The sequence below is a fragment of the Benincasa hispida genome, chromosome 7 (genome assembly GCF_009727055.1).
Source record: "Benincasa hispida cultivar B227 chromosome 7, ASM972705v1, whole genome shotgun sequence".
Taxonomy (NCBI): domain Eukaryota; kingdom Viridiplantae; phylum Streptophyta; class Magnoliopsida; order Cucurbitales; family Cucurbitaceae; genus Benincasa; species Benincasa hispida.
In genome coordinates this window covers 1,592,467-1,610,656 of record NC_052355.1, presented here as the reverse complement: position 1 = coordinate 1,610,656, position 18,190 = coordinate 1,592,467, and the positions used below count along the sequence as shown (strand labels likewise).

Here is an 18,190-nt window from a genome sequence, read left to right as displayed (position 1 = left end):
TTTTTAAGAATTAAAAAAAGTTAGATTTTGTTATAAATACGAAAATACTTGGTAAAATATGAGAAAATAGATGATGCATGATTTTTTAAAAGAAAAAAAAATATGGTGCAATAACATTACTTTGAAAAGTTTTTTTTTCTTCAAAAAAGATTTGGCTAGAAATATGAAAAATAGATGTTGAAATATGTGCAAAAAGATGATGCATGATCTTTTCTAATTAAAAGAAAAAAAAGAAAGAAAAACAGTGCAATAACATTACTTTGAAAATATAATTTTTATTTGAAGAAAATTTGTTAGAAAAATAAGGTAAAATATGTACAAGATGATGCATAATTTTCTTTTTTCTTTTTTTTTTTTTGTTTTAAGAAAACAAATATGAAACAATCATTTTACTAAAGTTTTTTTTAGGTTAGAAAAAATAGATTTTGTTAGGAATATGAAAAATATAAATTAAAATATGTACGAGTAAATGATGTGTGATCTTTTTTATTTTCTTTTAAGAATCGAAAATATTAGAAAGACATTCTTTTGAAAAAAGAAATAAAGAAAAGCCTCCAAGGTTTTATTTGAAATATCAAAATATGTACAAGTAAATGAAAGATTTTTTTTTTCAAATTAATTAATGCAAATGGAGAACAATATTTTGATAAACTAAAAAAAATCTAAGAATTTGTTTTCAAGGAATGGAAAATATGCTGTAAAATATGTATAAGTAAACGATGTATGAATATTATTTTTTTAAATGAACAATGAACTTAGAAAATCAAAGAATTTGCTTTTTTTTTAAAAAAAATAGACTTGAAAATACGTACTATTGAACGTTGCATGACTTTTAAAAAAAATTAATACAAATGGTGATATCACTTTGAAATACTCCTTTTACGAAATTAAAAAAAAAACGAAAAATGAAAATATGTTACAAAGTAAGTATAAAAGAGTGATGAAACAACTTTTTCAAAAAAATAAATAAATAGTAATAATAAAAAGGGAGAACATTACTTTGAAATACTTTTTTTATAAAATCAAAGATAATTAGAATGACAAATATGTACGATTGAATGTTACATATTCTTTTTTCCTTTTTAATAAAATAATATTTTGGAATAACATTATTTGAAAAGTTTTTTTTAAAGAAAAAAGAGTCCAAGATTTTGTTATAAACATGAATGTCATACTTTAAAAATATGTACAAGTGAAATAATTATGACAAATTATGACATGTGATTCTTTTTATTTTCATTCTTTGTTTTTTTTAAGATATGAATATGTCATATTAGGAAAAAAAAAACCTATACTAATCCTCAATTCTGAACTTATGGATATAGCCCAGGTAGGGGGGCTTGTGTACATGTATGTGATTGCAATAAAAAAAATAAGGTTTATATAAAAACACGAAAACAAACAAAACTAACCCACTTAAAGTATGAATCCACTAGAGTCGCCAAGTTGTTGCTACAGGTTTGCGACGTGGAGTGGCTGACGTTGTTCCCAAGAAATAAACTCTAGAAGTTACTTACCACTCATTGAGCTTTGTGAAGCTCATTCTTTCCTTTCATGTTTTCTTCCCATGTAGCGAAAGGTGAGGAGTTCCAGGGTACTACTAAGGTCATGGTCTGCCACAAGCCACAGTCACACTTATGGGGTTTTAGAGTTGTTGTTGTAAATTTTGTAGTTAAGTCTTGGAGCTATATAAACATTACATTGTTGTTATAAAATTTGCCTACTCAATCAATTGTTGTTTATCTCCTTGACTTAAAGTTTACTGAGAGTAAAGAGATTCAGTTCACAGTAGGTATCACAAAAAAGTGGTATCTGCGGTACCTCACGCCTTTCCTCGGGCTTAGGAGGTGGGTTCGGGGCGGGGTATGACACATCAACATCGCGAGTATTGAAAATTCCATCATTGGAAAAGTTTGCTTTTGGAAATCTAGAATTAAATTAAAAATAAATTTAATGTATTATTCAGATTTTTAAGTAGTTTAACCGGGAATTATATCTTTTCAGGCCAAGAAGAGCTGGGGGAAGTGTATAAACCATTAAGAGCCTGACGAACTGTGACTGACTAAATAAACTCAAGGTTTCCAATACTCATGCATATATGATCAAGTAAAGCACAGTGACATTAATGATGAATTTATACTTCCTCAAGCAACAAATGGTTAGAGAATAACTTAACGCATGTTTCCCGACTTGTATGTGTGTAACACATGCCGAGGTATGTCGTGTAACAATTACAAAAGCTATGTTTCTGATTTTGATATATGCTTCCTAAAGGAAGGCTGTGAGAGAATGAGTTCTTATGTAAATGAGTGGCAATGGAACAGTTCTTGTGTGAATACTAGATAGAGGAACTTAATTTGATGTTACAAAATACACATTTGATATCGAAGGACGTTTGAGAAGGTATCTAACCAATTTGGTACCGAAGGAAATTTGAGAAGGTACTTGACCAATTTGATACCGAAGGATATTTGAGAAGGTATTTGGTCAATTTGATACCGACAGACATATTAGAAGGTATCTTAGTAGCTCGATATTGAAGGAAAAATTTGAGAAGGTATCTGAGCAGAAGTACCTAAGATATGATGGTACTTAGTATGGCCACGTGCATGTAGACAGTTATGAATGAGAGATCGAAGTATGGCTCTCTTGGTCGGTAATAAACGTTTGGGAGCTAGAGCATTTAGGCTCGTTCTCAACTAGGGAATAATAATATTTGATGATGTCTGAGAATGGTTTAAAGCTACATTTCCAGACAATTGCTTGAGTTTACTCATTGGTATATTTACATGTTTATAGTGATGCCATGCTTGTTGCTTTACGATTCTAAGTCACTCACTAGGCTTTTATCTCACGGAATTTCTATGTTTTCCCTTCTCAGGTAGCGATTAGATTCCTCAGGGTTAATTCTGCTGCTGCTTGACACTAAAAGACTCAGCCTATTAAGAAGATTTAGGTTATTGATTTATCTATGTACACATGTCTTGAGAGGGACTAGAGCTCTATTAGAGTTGTTTGGGCCATCTATGAACGTTTCATCTCTTAGATGTTATATTATGGTTGCATGCATGTGTTATATAATATTTTGTAGAACCTTAAGGAGGCGTATCTTATTCATACATGATTAATGTTTAACAAGTTAGCATTTAGATTAGAGGGCTAAGGCGGTGGGTACTGACAGTAGGGCTAGTAACTACCGCGGTCATATCCCCTTCTAGTTTTAAGAGGGTAATCTGGGAGAAAGTGTGACAAGTTGGTATCAGAGCATAAGATTTTGGGAATGAGAGGGGAAGTTCATGTATAAGTCTAAGTCTCTAAGTGGAGTCCCTAACACGTGTACATGGTATTAGGTGAAATGCCGAGGCAATGTGGCAGACTGAGTAAGCAGACAGGTGGTAGTAATACGGACCCTACCAATAGGGGCCAGGAGGTTGGAGAGAACCCATCGGGTGGCAAAAGGAAGGTGAATGATCCAGTGAGTCAGGAAATGATGTCTGAGGGAGAGTCTATGTAACGACCGAATCCTTACATATTATGATCCGACCGCTACTACATGCATACTTAGTCTTTTCTATCATGAGATGCGTTTTAGTAAAAATATCAAAAGAACATATCTGAGATTTTATTAATTAGGTAGAAAACTATATAAAAAGTTTATTTTACAAAACACCAGGATCCATAAAACATTAGCGTAGTGATACAAAAATGCATATGCCTATAATAGTGAGCTTGATGGTTGGCCATTTGAGTGACGTCCAGTTTTGCCACCTACACTGTGTTCTTACCTACAAAGTCTATAAAATAGGATGAGTATATAATATACCTAGTAAGTAGTTCTAACATAGGGTAGTGACCAAATGCACAATCACATGCAACATATCCTGAAAACATATGATTGGGACAGAAAACATATCATAACATGTGATGGTCGGTTATGCTTCTAACGTAAATTTCTCCGCCTTGGTAGGAAGATGAGGACTTAAGCGGAAACTAACCCATCTGATGATTGGTGAGTCATGCAGCCAGTAGGGTCAGAGTCGCATCCAACATCAACCATTAGCATAAACGTAAGATTGGACTAGAGGGGTGCAACCATACATACCCTGTTAGTCCCTAGCATAAACTTGACATAGAATTGGGCCTTGAGGGATGCAACCATACATGCCCTGCTAGCCCTAGAAGCATAACCTTTATCTAATTAAAAATTTAATCTTATTTCATCGTTGTGAACAAACATAATGCATGGGATACCTTGTCGATAAATGTATTTTAAACATGTAATGCAACATAACAATAACATAATTATGCAACATATTAAAGGTACACTAACATGAACCACTTAAAGGGAGGGTGAGATAAAATACTTACCTTGACTTCGATCCTAGTTATTTCTTATTATTCCTTATGGTTTAATCAGTAGAGCTTTCCCTTTTAAACCAGAAGGAAATTTGGGCAGCACTTCCCTCGCGTTTCCTCCTTCTAACTAACAGAATTACTTCACCCTTTCCACACGATTTTTACTATTGAGTTTTGTTTGAGAATGAGTTTAACTTCCAGCCCAAAGCCTCCTATTTATACCCGTTTCCAGCTCTTCTCTGTGTGACAACTCATCCTACAAATGGCTTCTTTAAAATTACTTAGGTTTAAGAATTTCTCTTAATAAGACACTAATTTTGGCTAACATTTGCCCTTACGTCATCAACCTTTCTTTGTATTCAATTTTAGGGTTCTCCATGTATAATCTATAAGATCGTGGCCAAATTCAAAGCATAATCCACACTTCTATCCAAATCTCGCTCTCTCTGTTCCAAGAATCTCACTCTCTCTAGCTTTCTCGCTGGTTTGGCTCTCGTGGCTCTCCCTCTCTCCAGATTTCTCGTTGGTTTACTCTCATGGCTCTCGCTCTCTCTAGCTTTCTCGCTGGTTTACTCTCGTGGCTCTCACTCTCTCCAGCTTTCTCGCTGGTTTACTCTCGTGGCTCTTGCTCTCTCCAGCTTTCTCGTTGGTTTACTCTCGTGGCTCTCGCTCTCTAGATTTCTCGCTGGGAATCTCGCTCTCTTCAATTTTCTCTCCAATCTCGCTCTCTCCATGTTTCTCTCGAATCTTGCTCTCTCTTCGGGCACTTTCTTGCTGAGAATCTCGCTCTTTCCAACTTCTAATTAATCCTCCCTGATTCTACCCCCTTATTCATTATTTTTGGATAATTAATAAATTTCTTATTTTTTTTCAATTCTAAATTTTCACCCGATTTTTCTATTAAATTTATTTTTTTTTCGGCTTTCTAAATTAGAGTTAGGGTATTACATTTACTACCCCCTTAAATAAAATTTCGTCCTACTTAACATTTGACATTTAATTTCTTGTAGTGTTTGCGTACAAATTTGGATTGTTAGACGTACCCCCCAGGCAAGGGCAGATTCTCAGTTAGAAGATGTAGTTTTTGACAGGATAGTGCAAAGATTAGCAGCTAGTATGGGCTTTACACGAGCAGACCTAGAGAAGAAATATGGTATTGAGAGGTTTAAAGCCCTAGGGGCTGTGACATTTGATGGTACAACAGATCTGGCTAAAGCTGAGTTATGGCTGGATGTAGTTGAAAAATGTTTCAATGTTATGAGTTGTCCAGAGGACAGGAAATTAGGATTAGCCACCTTTCTATTACAGAAAGAAGCAGAGAAATGGTGGAAAGTGATATCCACCAGACGAGCCAGTACAAATGTGATGTTATGGCCTGAGTTCAGAATGGCCTTTGAAGATAAGTATTACCCCAGCTCGTTTCGGGATGCAAACAGGGATGAGTTGCTCAGATTAACACAGGGAACGATGTCAGTAGTGGAATATGAGAAGAAATTTACAAAGTTATCATAGTATTCCCTGCCGATTATTCCTGAGGAAAGAGATGGATGCAGGAAATTTGAACAAGGTTTGAGGAAGGAAATTAGAACTCCAGTGATGTCTACGACTAATTGGCTAGATTTTAACCAGTTAGTAGAAACAGCAACACGAGTCGAGCGGATTTGGCAGATGATGAGCAGTTGTCAAGAGGCAGCGAGGTAGTGGTAGGGCCTAGAGACAGGGGATCCCGACCTCTAGTTGCGACGCAGACTAGTGGAAGTCAATTCTGGGGAAACTAGTTGGCAGGGATCTAAGAAAAGAAAAACAAGACCCTTAGCCAGTGTAGTTAGCCGATCAGAGATGCCACGAGCTGATGAGTCGGTAGCCAGCACAGACAAAAGACCGACGTGCCCTAGTTGTGGCAAGAGGCATTTTGGGGCATGCTATAGTGGCAGAGGTATATGGTTCCAATGTGGACAAACCGGGCATTTCAAGAGGGACTATCCCCAGATGAATAGGGACGTCCCAACAGCACAACAGCTGACCTTCCAGACAGTTAACCAACTAAAGAGTGCTGGAAATCGAGGCGAAGGGTCAAGTGATGCCAAGTAGAAGAATATCGTAGGTCGATCCCAGCAGCAGAGGTGAGTGTACGCCGTGACACTTCAGGAGGCAGTGGAGTCTCCAGATGTTATGACCGGTAATGTTATATTATGTGGACAGTCTGCTTATGTTTTATTTGATCTTGGTGCCACACATTCATTTATATCTAGCATGTGTGCATCTAGTATAGATAGATTGATTGAACCTATGCCTGAAGAGTTATTTATCTCTACTCCTTTGGGAGATGTGATAATGGTAGATGGATGTTATAATCATTGTGTGGTACTGATCAATGGTCAAAACTTCTATGCTGATTTACTTCCCTTAGAACTGTTGAAGTTTGATGCTATCCTAGGGATGGATTTTCTAAGTAAGTATCATGCCTCAGTAGACTGTTACAAGAAGGAAGTAGTACTTAGAAAATCAAATGGCCAGGATGCAATGCTAACAAGAATCAAAAGATTAGCTGCGGGGAATCTGATATCGAAAGTGAAAGCTCGAAAGCTGTTAAGCAAGGGATGTAAAGCCTATTTGGCTCATGTAGTGGTTGTTCAAGGGAAAAAGATAAACCCAGAAGATGTCCTAGTGGTAAATGAGTTTCGGGATATATTCCCTAAAGAACTACCAAGGTTACCAATCGACAGGGAGGTGGAGTTTACTATTGACTTAGTTCCAGGAACAACTCCTATATCACAGGCACCATATAGAATGGCGCCGACTGAGTTGAAAGAATTAAAGGTTCAACTGCAAGAGTTAATTGACAAGGGATACATTCAACCTAGTGTATCGCCTTGGGAAGCTCCGGTATTGTTTGTGAGGAAGAAAGACGATACACTTAGATTGTGTATCGACTATAAGCAGCTGAATAAGGTAACGATTAAGAAAAAATATCCGTTACCACACAATGATGATTTTTTTTATCAGCTAAGAGGAGCCACGGTGTTTTCAAAGATAGTCCTGAAATCGGGTTATTATCAACTGAAAGTGAGGGAAGCTAACATTCCTAAAACCGCATTTAGAACAAGATATGGACATTATGAATTTTAGTAATGCCATTTGGATTAACAAATACCCCTGCGGTATTCATGGATCTTATAAACAGGATATTTAATCCATACTTGGACTAGTTCGTGATAGTATTCATTGATGATATACTGGTGTATTCTGGTAATAGAGAGGATCGTATTACCCACCTGAGGATAATATTGCAGACGTTGCGAGATAAACAGTTATATGTAAATTCAGTAAATGTGATTTTTGGTTAGATCGGGTAGTATTTCTTGGGCATTTGTTTCAGCAGAGGGCATTAGTGTAAATACCCAGAAGACGGAAGCAATAGTTAAATGGGAACGACCCACGACCGTTTCAGAAATACGCAGTTTCCTAGGGTTGGTAGGTTATTATCGGAGGTTTGTGAAGGGTTTCTCTAAGATAGCCCTTCCATTGACGAAGTTGACTAAGAAAGGCGTGAGGTTTGAATGGTCGTTGGAGTGTGAACATAGTTTCCAAAAGCTGAAGGGGAGACTAGTATCAGCACCAGTGCTTACCTTGCCTATTCCAGGTAAGGAATTTGAGATTTATTGCGACGCATCCCGACAAGGATTGGGATGTGTGTTGATGCAGGATGGGAAGGTGATTGCATATGCCTCTCGTCAACTTAAGAAACACGAGGGCATCTATCCTACACATGATCTGAAGTTGGCAGTAGTTGTTTTGGCTCTGAGTTGTGGAGACATTACCTATTCGGAGAGCGCTGCAGAATATTTATAGATCATAAAAGCTTGAAATATATCTTTGATAAAAAAAAAAAGAGTTGAATTTAAGACAACGAAGATGGATTGAATTGATTAAAGATTACGATTGTTCCATCGAGTACCACCCTGTTAAAGCTAATGTTATGGCAAATGCACTAAGTAGGAAATCCTCGGGACCTAAGGCCATTATTGGTTTAATAAGAGGAACGCTATTGCAGAAGTTCAGGAATTCCAGAACCGCCTTATCAGTGGAACCGTCAGGAGGAATGATAGCTACTTTTCAGATAAGGCCGACCTTAGTAGAAAACCTTAAGTGGAATCTGTTGGAAGACCCTGATCTTCAAAAGATTGCAGATGATGTAAGTAAGGGCATTAGGGTTGACTTCCAACTAGGAGCAGACAATGTGCTAGAAAAGGAGGGGAGAATGTGTGTGCCTAACAAACTACAGCTTAAACAAGCCATTCTAGAGGAAACACATAGTTCCCCTTATGCTATGCATCCAGGTAGCACCAAAATGTATAGAACTTTGAAGAAATCTTATTGGTGACCTAGGATGAAGAGAAACACAACATAATATGTGGACAGATGTATAATCTGTCAGTAAGTAAAACCTGAGAGACAAAGACTAGCAGGATTACTCAATCCACTTCCAGTGCCTGAGTGGAAGTGGGAGCATGTGACAATAGACTTTCTGTTTGGATTGCTCAAGACACCCTCAGGATTTGATGGCATTTGGGTAATAGTCGATAGACTAACTAAAACGGCCAAGATCATACCAGTAAAAGTTATTTTTACACTAGACCATCTAGCTAATTTATGTGGATAGGATAATCATTCAATATGGAACCCCAGTGTCGATAGTGTCAGATCGAGACTCGAGGTGTACTTCAAAATTTTGGCCTAGTTTACAGAAGGCAATGGGCACTAAATTGCATTTCAGTACGGCTTTTCATCCGCAAACAGATGGACAGTCAGAAAGAACTATACAGACATTGGAAGATATGTTAAGAGCTTGTGTGCTATAATTCAAAGGAAGTTGGGATACACACTTATCGTTGATTGAATTTTCCTACAACAATAGCTATCATTCTAGTATTGGAATGGTTCCCTATAAAGCATTGTACGGCCGACCTTGCAGGACTCCAGTGTGCTGGAATGAAGTCGAAGAACGGAAATTACTGGGTCCAAAATTAGTTCAACAAACAACAACTAATGTGAAACTTATCAGGGATAATCTTAAGGCGGCCCACGATAGATAGAAGAGCTACGATGATAAGCGAAGAACAGAACTAGAATTTGAAGTTGGAGAATGGGTATTTCTTCGGCTGTCCCCATGGAAAGGAATTCTCCGGTTTGGGAGAAAAGGGAAGTTAAGTCCACGATACATCGAACCATATGAAATTATAGAATGGGTTGGTCCAGCAGCTTATAAGCTGCAGTTGCCAAAGGAGCTAGCTCGTATTCATGACGCATTTCATGTGTCGATGCTAAGGAAATATGTGCCTGATCCTATGCACATACTAGCAACACAACCGGTACAACTCAAAGAAGATTTATCTTACAAGGAGAAGGCCATCGAGATCGTGGATAGGAAAGACCAAGTACTTAGAAATAAGATAATTCCTTTGGTGAAGGTGCTATGGCATAATCATGGAATTGAGGAAGCTCTTGGGAACCTGAAGAGCAAATGAGGAAGAGATATCCTCAACTTTTCAAATGACATATCAGGTAAATTTTGAAAACGAAATTTCTTTTAAGGGGGAGATGATTGTAAACCCCGAACTTAGGTTCCCTAGATAAGCATGTTTAACCAAAGAAATGTTATATTACATATTTATTAAGTAGAAATTCATGTTTGTTTATAGGGATTATGAAGGAAGGGAAGGAAAATATATATAATGAAGAAACTTAATCATTAGTCTGGCTGGAGGCACTATGTAACGACCGGATCCATACACATTATGATCCGACCGCTACGGCATGCATACTTAGACTTTTCTATCATGAGATGAGTTTGGTGAAAATTTCAAAGAACATATCTAAATTTTATTAATTAGATAGAAAACTATATAAAAAAGTTTATTTATCAAAACACCAAGATCCATAAAACAATAGGGTGGTACAAAATGCATATGCCTATAATAGTGAGTTTGATGGTTGGCCATTTGAGCGACATCCAATTCTGCCATCTACGCTGTGTCCTTACCTACAAAGTCTTTAAAAATATAGGATGAGTATATAATATACCCAGTATGTAGTTCTCATGTAGGGTAGTGACCAAATGCACAATCACAAGCAACATGTCATGAAAACATATGATCGGGACCGAAAACGTATAATAACATGTGGTGGTCGGTTATGCTTCCAACATAAATCTCTCCGCCCTGATAGGAAGATGAGGACCTAAGCGAAAACTAACCCATCTGATGATTAGCGGGTCATGCAGTCAGTAGGGCCAGAGTCGCATCCAACATCAACCATTAACATAAACGTAAGATTAGATTGGAAGCATAACTTACACCTAATTAAAACTTGATTTTAACGTAATCATGAACAAACATAATGCATGGGGTCCTTTGTAAAGAAACGTGTTCTAAACATGTAATGCAATATAACAATTAACATAACCATGCAACATAATAAAGGTACACTACCATAGAACACTTAAAGAGAGGGTGAGATAAACTACTTACCTTGACTGTGATCTAATTATTCCTTATTATTCTTTATGAATTGATCAGTAGAGCTTTCCCTTTTTAAACTAGAAGGAAAACCTTGTCTGTGATCTAATTATTCCTTATTATTCTTTATGATTTGATCAGTAGAGCTTTCCCTTTTTAAACTAGAAGGAAATTTGGGCAGCACCTTATCCGAGCTTTTCTTTTAGCCTCACAGAACTTCCTCACTCAAACTTACTATTTCACACGATTCTTTGTTACTGAGATTTGTTTGAGAATGGGTTAAATCTTCGGGAAAGGGTCCTATTTATAGTAGTTTTCAGCTCTTCTCAGTGTGACAAATCATCGTACAGGTGGCTTCTTTAAAATTACTTAGGGTTTAAGGGTTCCTCTCAATAAGACACCTAATTCTTGGCTAACATTTGCCCTTACGTCATCATTCTTTGTTTGTATTCAATTTTAGGGTTTTTCTATGTATAATCTATAAGATCGTGGCCAAATTCAACGCATAATCCATGCTTCTGTCCAAATCTCGTTCTCTTTGTTCTCAGAATCTCGCTCTCTCTAGCTTTCTCGCTGGTTTGGCTTTCGCGACTTCCGCTCTCGCGACTTCCGCTCTCGCTCTCGCTCTCGCTCTCACTCCCGCTCCAGCTCCCGCTCTCGCTCTTGCTCCCGCTCCCGCTCCCGCTCTCGCTCTTGCTCCCGTTCTCGCTTGCGCTCCCGCTCGTGCTCTTGCTCTCGCTCCCGCTCCTACTCCCTCTCTTTCCTACTGTCTCGCTAAGAATCTCGCTCTCTTTACTCTCGCTCTCTTTACTCTCACTCTCTCCAATTTTCTCTCCAATCTCGCTAGTTTTCACGCGTGGTTGCCTTCACTGCTTGTGGATTCCACTTCCTTTTTTTAACTCTTTCAAATTTTAAGAGTAATATGGAATTAATTCACCTCCAATTCTTCCAATGAGCAGTGCCCAAACAAAAAGTTATCTACTGCCCGTTGTCTCCTGAATTAGCTAGCGTCAAACTTCTAATTAATCCTCCATGATTCTGCTCCCTCATCATTATTTTTGGATAATGAATAAATTTCCAATTAATCCAATAAATTCCCAATTTCCAATTATTCATTTTTTTCCTTCTAAATTTCCACCCTTTTTAATAAAATTTCGTCCTGCTTAATATTTGACATTTAATTTCCTGTATGCGTACAAATCTGGGTCGTTAATACACTAAATGTAGGGTGATGTGGCAATCTACTCTTTGAACTCAGGAAGCGGTAGAAAGATTAAAAGGGAAGTGAAAATTCAAAAGCATGGTTTCGGCAATTGACAAGAGCACATTTAGCAAATTTGGTGCCATTTGAAAGTTGAGAGAATCTAGTTTTCAAGGTTATCCTACCGGAGAAAGATTGCAAGAGGAGAAGAACAAAAGTGGAGAATTTGCAAAAGTGGCAGAACCTTGAATTAATCAGGGCCCAAGGTGAAGATTGGAAGCTCCAAAGCCAAATTACAAAGAATTTTTAGCTAAACTTTTAAGGTAAGAAATTTAACTCAATTCTAATCAAGTTTGTAGAAGGAAGTTCTTGAAAAGAGCTCTGGATTGTGAGTTATGAATTTTTAAAGTTTATATCAGGGAATCGGTGCATAAGCAGACAACTACTTGGGATGAACAAACAACTAGTTCACGTGTGGAGTTAGAGCGAGATATGGGGATGAGGATCTCACTTATAAAAGAAAATCTCGCTGATATCGCTCTAAGAAGAATCTCACCGATCTCGCTCTAGAAGAAAATCTCGCTAGGAATTGGGCTGAGTATCGCTGGTAAGGTGAGAATTGCTAGGAAAAGCCTGATCTCGCTCTAGAGGATCTCGCCGGTATCGCTCATAAAGGATCTCGCTGGTATAGCTCTAGAGGATCTCGCTAGCATCGCTCTAGAGGATCTCGCTGACCTCACTCAGGGAGATCTCGCCACTAAGCTGTCTGTGTTGAAGAAATTTCCTTTAATAAATGAATTACTTGAGGTATTTTACTAAGAATTCTAAGTAGTTTAACTGAGAATTATATCTTTTCAGGCCAATAAGAGCTGGGGGAAACGTATAAACCATTAAGAGCCTGACGAACTATTAGTGCCTAAATAAACTTAAGGTTTCCAATACTCATGCATATATGATCAAGTAAAACACAATTACATTAATGATGAATTTATACTTCCTCAAGCAACAAACGGTTAGAGAATAACTTAACGCATGTTTCCCGGCTTGTATGTGTGTAACACAGGCCAAGGTATGTCGTGTAACAATTACAAAAGCTAGGTTTCTGATTTTGATATATGCTTCCTAAAGGAAGGCTATGAGAGAATGAGTTCTTATGTAAATGAGTGGCAATGGAACAGTTCTTGTGTAAATACTAGGCAGAGGAACTTAATTTGATGTTACAAAATACACATTTGATACCGAAGGACGTTTGAGAAGGTATCTAACCAATTTGGTACCGAAGGACATTTAAGAAGGTACCTGGCAAATTTGATATAGAAGGACATTTGAGAAGTTATCTAAGCAGAAGTACCTAAGATATGATGGTACTTAATATGGCCACGTGCACGAAGGCAGTTATAAATGAGAGATCAAAGTATGGGTCTCTTAGCTGGTAATAAACATTTGGGAGCTAGAGCATTTAGGCTCGTTCTCAACTAGGGAATAATAATGTTTGATGATGTCTGACAATGGTTTAAAGCTATATTTCTAGACAATTGCTTGAGTTTACTCATTGGTATATTTACATGTTTATGGGGATGCCATGCTTGTTGCTTTACGATTCTACAATGGGCTTTTAGCTCATGGAATTTCTGTGTTTTCCCTTCTCATGTAGCGGTCAGATTCCTCAGGTTGATCCTGCTGCCGCTTGCCACTAAAAGCCTCAGCTTATTAAGAAGATTTACGTTATTGATCTGTCTATATACACAAGTTTTGAGAGGGACTAGGGCTCTATTAGAGTTGTTTGGGCCATCTGTGAACGTTTCATCTCTTAGATGTTATATTATGGTTGCATACATGTGTTATATAATATTTTGTAGAACCTTAAGGAGGCGTATCTTATTCATACATTATTAATTTTTAACAAGTTGGCATTTAGATTAGAGGCCTAAGGTGTTGGGTACTGGCAGTAGGGCTAGTAACTACCGCGGTCATATCCCCTTCTAGTTTCGAGAGGGTAATCTGGGAGAAGGTGTGACACGATGCATCGATGCCAAGCTGCCGGCCAAGCTCCCATGCCAAGCAACTCATGCGAGCGATGCATTGATGATGAGTGAGCGATGCAATTGATGCTAAGCAACTGTCCTATACGTTGAGGCCGTGCGACCTTGTTATGCGTTGGAGGCTATGGCTTGCACGATGGATGCATTGGACAAATGCCATGTGATGGGCTTGGTTGGACGCATAGTGGTTGGCTCGTGTGATGGTTAAGGCTTGCGATGACTGAGTGAGTTGGGCTGCGATGGTGCTGTGTTAAAAATCAAGGGAAACCAAGGGTTACTATGCGTTGAATTCATCCTATGCAGTTATACCCGAGCTAGTGGTATGCATTGAGAAGGGGTGTTGGTCATCACCCTGGTGAACGAATATTAAGTAGAATGGACGCATAAAGAGGATGAGCTCATATGGGGGACGTCATCCTAACATGTGGCTTGTTGGGAAGAAATCTTAAGCCTTATGAATTTGAGGTGGATGCATCAGGAGACATGCAAAATTTGGTCCCATGTGTTGGCTTGGTAGGAGAAGGACACCCAACATTGCATTGATGGTGTGAGGTGAAGACACCTTAAGTAGGAGGTGGAAAGGGCTGGAGGTTGGCAATTGCTAAAGGAAACACTTGGATGAGGAGGTGTCAACCTTGGAGAGCCTTTGAACGCCTATAAATAGGGCTAAGGACTTCAGATGAGGACTCAATTCTCTTCAAAGGACATAAAGAATAGCGTATTGGGACGAGGCTATGCGTTGATTGTAAGACCAAGCATTGGTCAAGAGATTCCAAGAGGGGAGATGCTGTCGGACAGAAAGGTCAGAAAGTAGCATCAATTTGGGAAGAGAAGTTCTCCTAGAATACTCATGTGTTTGATATGATTCCAAAGCCATTTGAATGCTAAAAGAGATAGTTTTCATGATGGGATGCCGGAGAAGAAGCTCTAAGGAATCATGCTGGAGAAGGAGGAAAAGACCGAGGGGTCGAGCTGTGGGGTAAGTTGGGCCAGTCTTGATTTTTAGAACATATTTGTAGAAGAAATTAACTCGAGATAAAGCGTAGAACTATGCGTAGTTTGAGCTTTAAATTGAATCTGGAATTTAGGGTTCAAAAGGGGAGCCCGAGAAGACCAAGGAACTTCTACAGAGAAAAGTTCCTAAACGAACAAGGTGAGTGGACTTTCCTTTAAGTCTTAAAGCATATATTTTAGAGTAAATTGTATATGCTTAGGTTATGAATGAGTATCTAGCGTGAGAATGAAATTATGTGATTGGGATGGTCAGGGGGTCAATAGACCTAGTGCCTGAGCCCATAAGCAAAACCTCATGGTATGGTCAGGGGACACAAGAAGTCTAGTTCCTGAGTCTATGGGAGGATCCTCGAATGGGATGGTCAGAGGGCCGACGGGCCTAGCTTCTGAGCCCATGAGCGGGGAGCTATGTGCACATAGGAGACAGAGGGAACGTAAAGAGTAAGCGTTGTATCTAGTAGCAGTTATCTATCTACCGTATATGTAGGTAGACAGCATACTCATTCTAGTTAGTTATCAGTTTAGTTATCTACTGTGTGCGTAGATAAAAGGTCTGACCAGACTCGTTCAAAGTTGAGATTTGAATGTAACCTCGTATTCGTGATATGCTTGTTATTTATGAGTTGAAGTAGACTCTAGAAGTTAATTACCACTCACTGAGCTTTGTGAAGATCATTCTGTTATTTCATGTTTTTATTCTTAGGTAGCGAAAGGTGAGGAGTTCTAGGGTATTGCTAAGGTCAAGGTCTGCCAGATGCCACAGTTACACTTCCGAAGGGTCTTACAGTTGTTGTTGTAAACTTCTTATTTAAGTCTTGGAGTTGTATAAACGTTATATTGTTGTAATAAAATGAGCCTACTTAATCAGTTCTTGTTCACCTCCTTGACTTAATCAGTTGGTAGTTGAGTTTATACATTGGTATCAGAGTTATTTCCGCAAGAGTTATTAGGCAGTAAGTGTCAACAAAAGGGTTGATAACTAATGCAGTCACGCCCTTTCTCAGGCTCGGAGGTAGTCTGGAGCGGGGTGTGACAACATGGTATCAGAGCATAAGTTTCAGGGACAATTGAGGAATTAGTGTATACCAGCTTCATATCAATGTATAAGTGCTAGGAAAAGTTGAGATTAAGTTGATACTAGTTTAGTATCAAAGTATATGTTCTTAGAAACTAGAGGGTTGAATTAGAAAGACCTGAGGTTTAAGCTTAGTAAAACTAGAGGGAAGTGTGGTAGAGAAAAGGTTTAAATAGAAACCTAAGAATTAGTCAAAGTGAGACTAAGAGGAATGGCAAATATGGCATGACCTAGCAGGCAAACGGAGCTGGAACTCACAACGCTACCTGAAGATCTACCGAAGAAGATAAGTGTGAATTTAAGTTATTCTCATTTAGTACTTCAGATAGAAATGTTTATGTTCTAGTTAGTTTGGTTCAACATCTAGCTTAGAGATGGCTAGGTGAGGTATTGTTGGACAAACTAAGAAAGTTGATATCAGAGTAGCGTAGTGGAAGCATAGTAATAGATAAGGTTATAAGAGGTTACAACAGTGGTTGTTGTGGAACCTTAAATCGGAGTTAGTTTTGTTGGGAAACCTTAAATTGGAGTAAGTTTGACTAAATTTCGAGGACGAAATTTTCATAAGGAGGAAGTAAATGTGAAACCTGAATTTCCATTATCCCTACTTAAGCAGGTGATTAAGGGATCAACTAGGTGAAAGTTAAATCTGATGTAGAAATGAAGGAAATTTCTAAGTGTTGAATAGATTTTCCTTGAGTAGCTTTGAGTTAAGCTTTAATTGATGAAACTTGACTAAGTGTTGGACTAGGCATTGCTATGTATTGGCCATAAGATCTTGGAAAGATTACTTGGGCAAAGGGAGAATTTGAAGTGGGAGTGATGCAAACCTTGGAGGTTAGACCAACACATTAGGCTCAATGGATGCGTTGGAAGGATTGTGATGGATGCGTTGGTAGTGGTATGCGGCTGAAGGAAGAAAGTTGAAGTGATGCGTTGGAAGGTTGGATGGCACGAGGGTCGGCTGTGCAGAAGGCATACAGATGCTAGGGTAGGCAAGGATGTGGGCAAGGCATGTGCTGGAGGGTGGCATGCATCGATGCCAGCGCCCATNGCTAGGGTAGGCGAGGACGCGGGCAAGGTATGCGCTGGAGGGTGGCATGCGTCGATACCAGCACCCATGCGTCGAGCGGTCGAGCGAGCCTTACGAGCGATTCTAAGTGCCCATTCCGAGTGATGCGTCGATGCCAAGCTGCCATGCCAAGCGATGTATCGATGCCAAGCTGCCAGCCTAGCGCCTGCCAAGTGACTCATGCGAGCGATGCATTGATGATGAGCGAGCCATACGATTGATGCTAAGCAACCATCCTATACGTCGAGGCCGTGTGACCTTGCTATGCGTTGGAGGTTGACGATGGCTTGCACGATGGATGCGTTGGACAAAGGCCATGCGATGGGCTAGGTTGGATGTATGGTGGTTGGCTCATGCGATGTTTAAGGCTTACATTAACTGAGTGAGTTGGGCTGCGATGGTGCTTTGTTGAAAATCAAGGGAAACCAAGGGTTACTATGCGTTGAATTCATACTATGCGTTTATACCCAAGCTAGTGGTATGCATTGAGAAGGGGTGTTGGTCATCACCCTAGTGAATGCATATTAAGTGGAATGGATGCATAAGAAGGATGAATTCATACGGAGGACGTCATCCTAATATGTGGCTTGTTGGGAAGAAATCTTAAGCCTTAAGAATTTGAGGTGGATACATGAGGAGACATGCAAAATTTGGTTCTATGTTTTGGCTAGGTAAGAGAAGGACACTGAACATTGCATTGATGGAGTGAGGTGAAGACACCTTAAGCAGGAGGTGGAAAGGGCTGGAGGTTGGCAATCGCTAAAGGAAACACTTGGATGATGAGGTGTCGACCTTGGAGAGCCTTTGGATGCCTATAAATAGGGCTAAGAACTTCAGATGAGGACTCAATTCTCTTCGAAGGACATAAAAAAGAGTGTATTAGGAGGAGGCTATGCGTTGATGGTAAGACCA

General features: G+C 38.9%; 1 protein-coding gene across 1 annotated transcript; it reads left to right on the top strand.

Moving 5' to 3' along the window:
- Positions 1 to 6,609: 6,609 nt before the first annotated feature.
- Positions 6,610 to 9,884, top strand: LOC120081622. The gene is made up of 5 exons (XM_039036651.1): positions 6,610 to 7,308; positions 7,613 to 7,620; positions 7,704 to 7,999; positions 8,292 to 8,696; positions 9,601 to 9,884. The coding sequence occupies exons 1-5, from the start codon at positions 6,610 to 6,612 to the stop codon at positions 9,882 to 9,884; spliced, it is 1,692 nt and encodes a 563-aa protein (XP_038892579.1).
- The last annotated feature ends 8,306 nt before the right edge of the window (positions 9,885 to 18,190 follow it).

Excerpts from the sequence above, each read along its gene's own strand:
- LOC120081622 (XM_039036651.1), top strand. The coding sequence starts at position 6,610 with ATGTGTGCATCTAGTATAGATAGATTGATTGAACCTATGCCTGAAGAG. Across the intron at positions 8,000-8,291 it reads GCTTACCTTGCCTATTCCAG|ATTACGATTGTTCCATCGAG; the intron begins GTAAGGAATTTG and ends AATTGATTAAAG. Across the intron at positions 8,697-9,600 it reads CCCTTATGCTATGCATCCAG|AATGGGTTGGTCCAGCAGCT; the intron begins GTAGCACCAAAA and ends ATGAAATTATAG.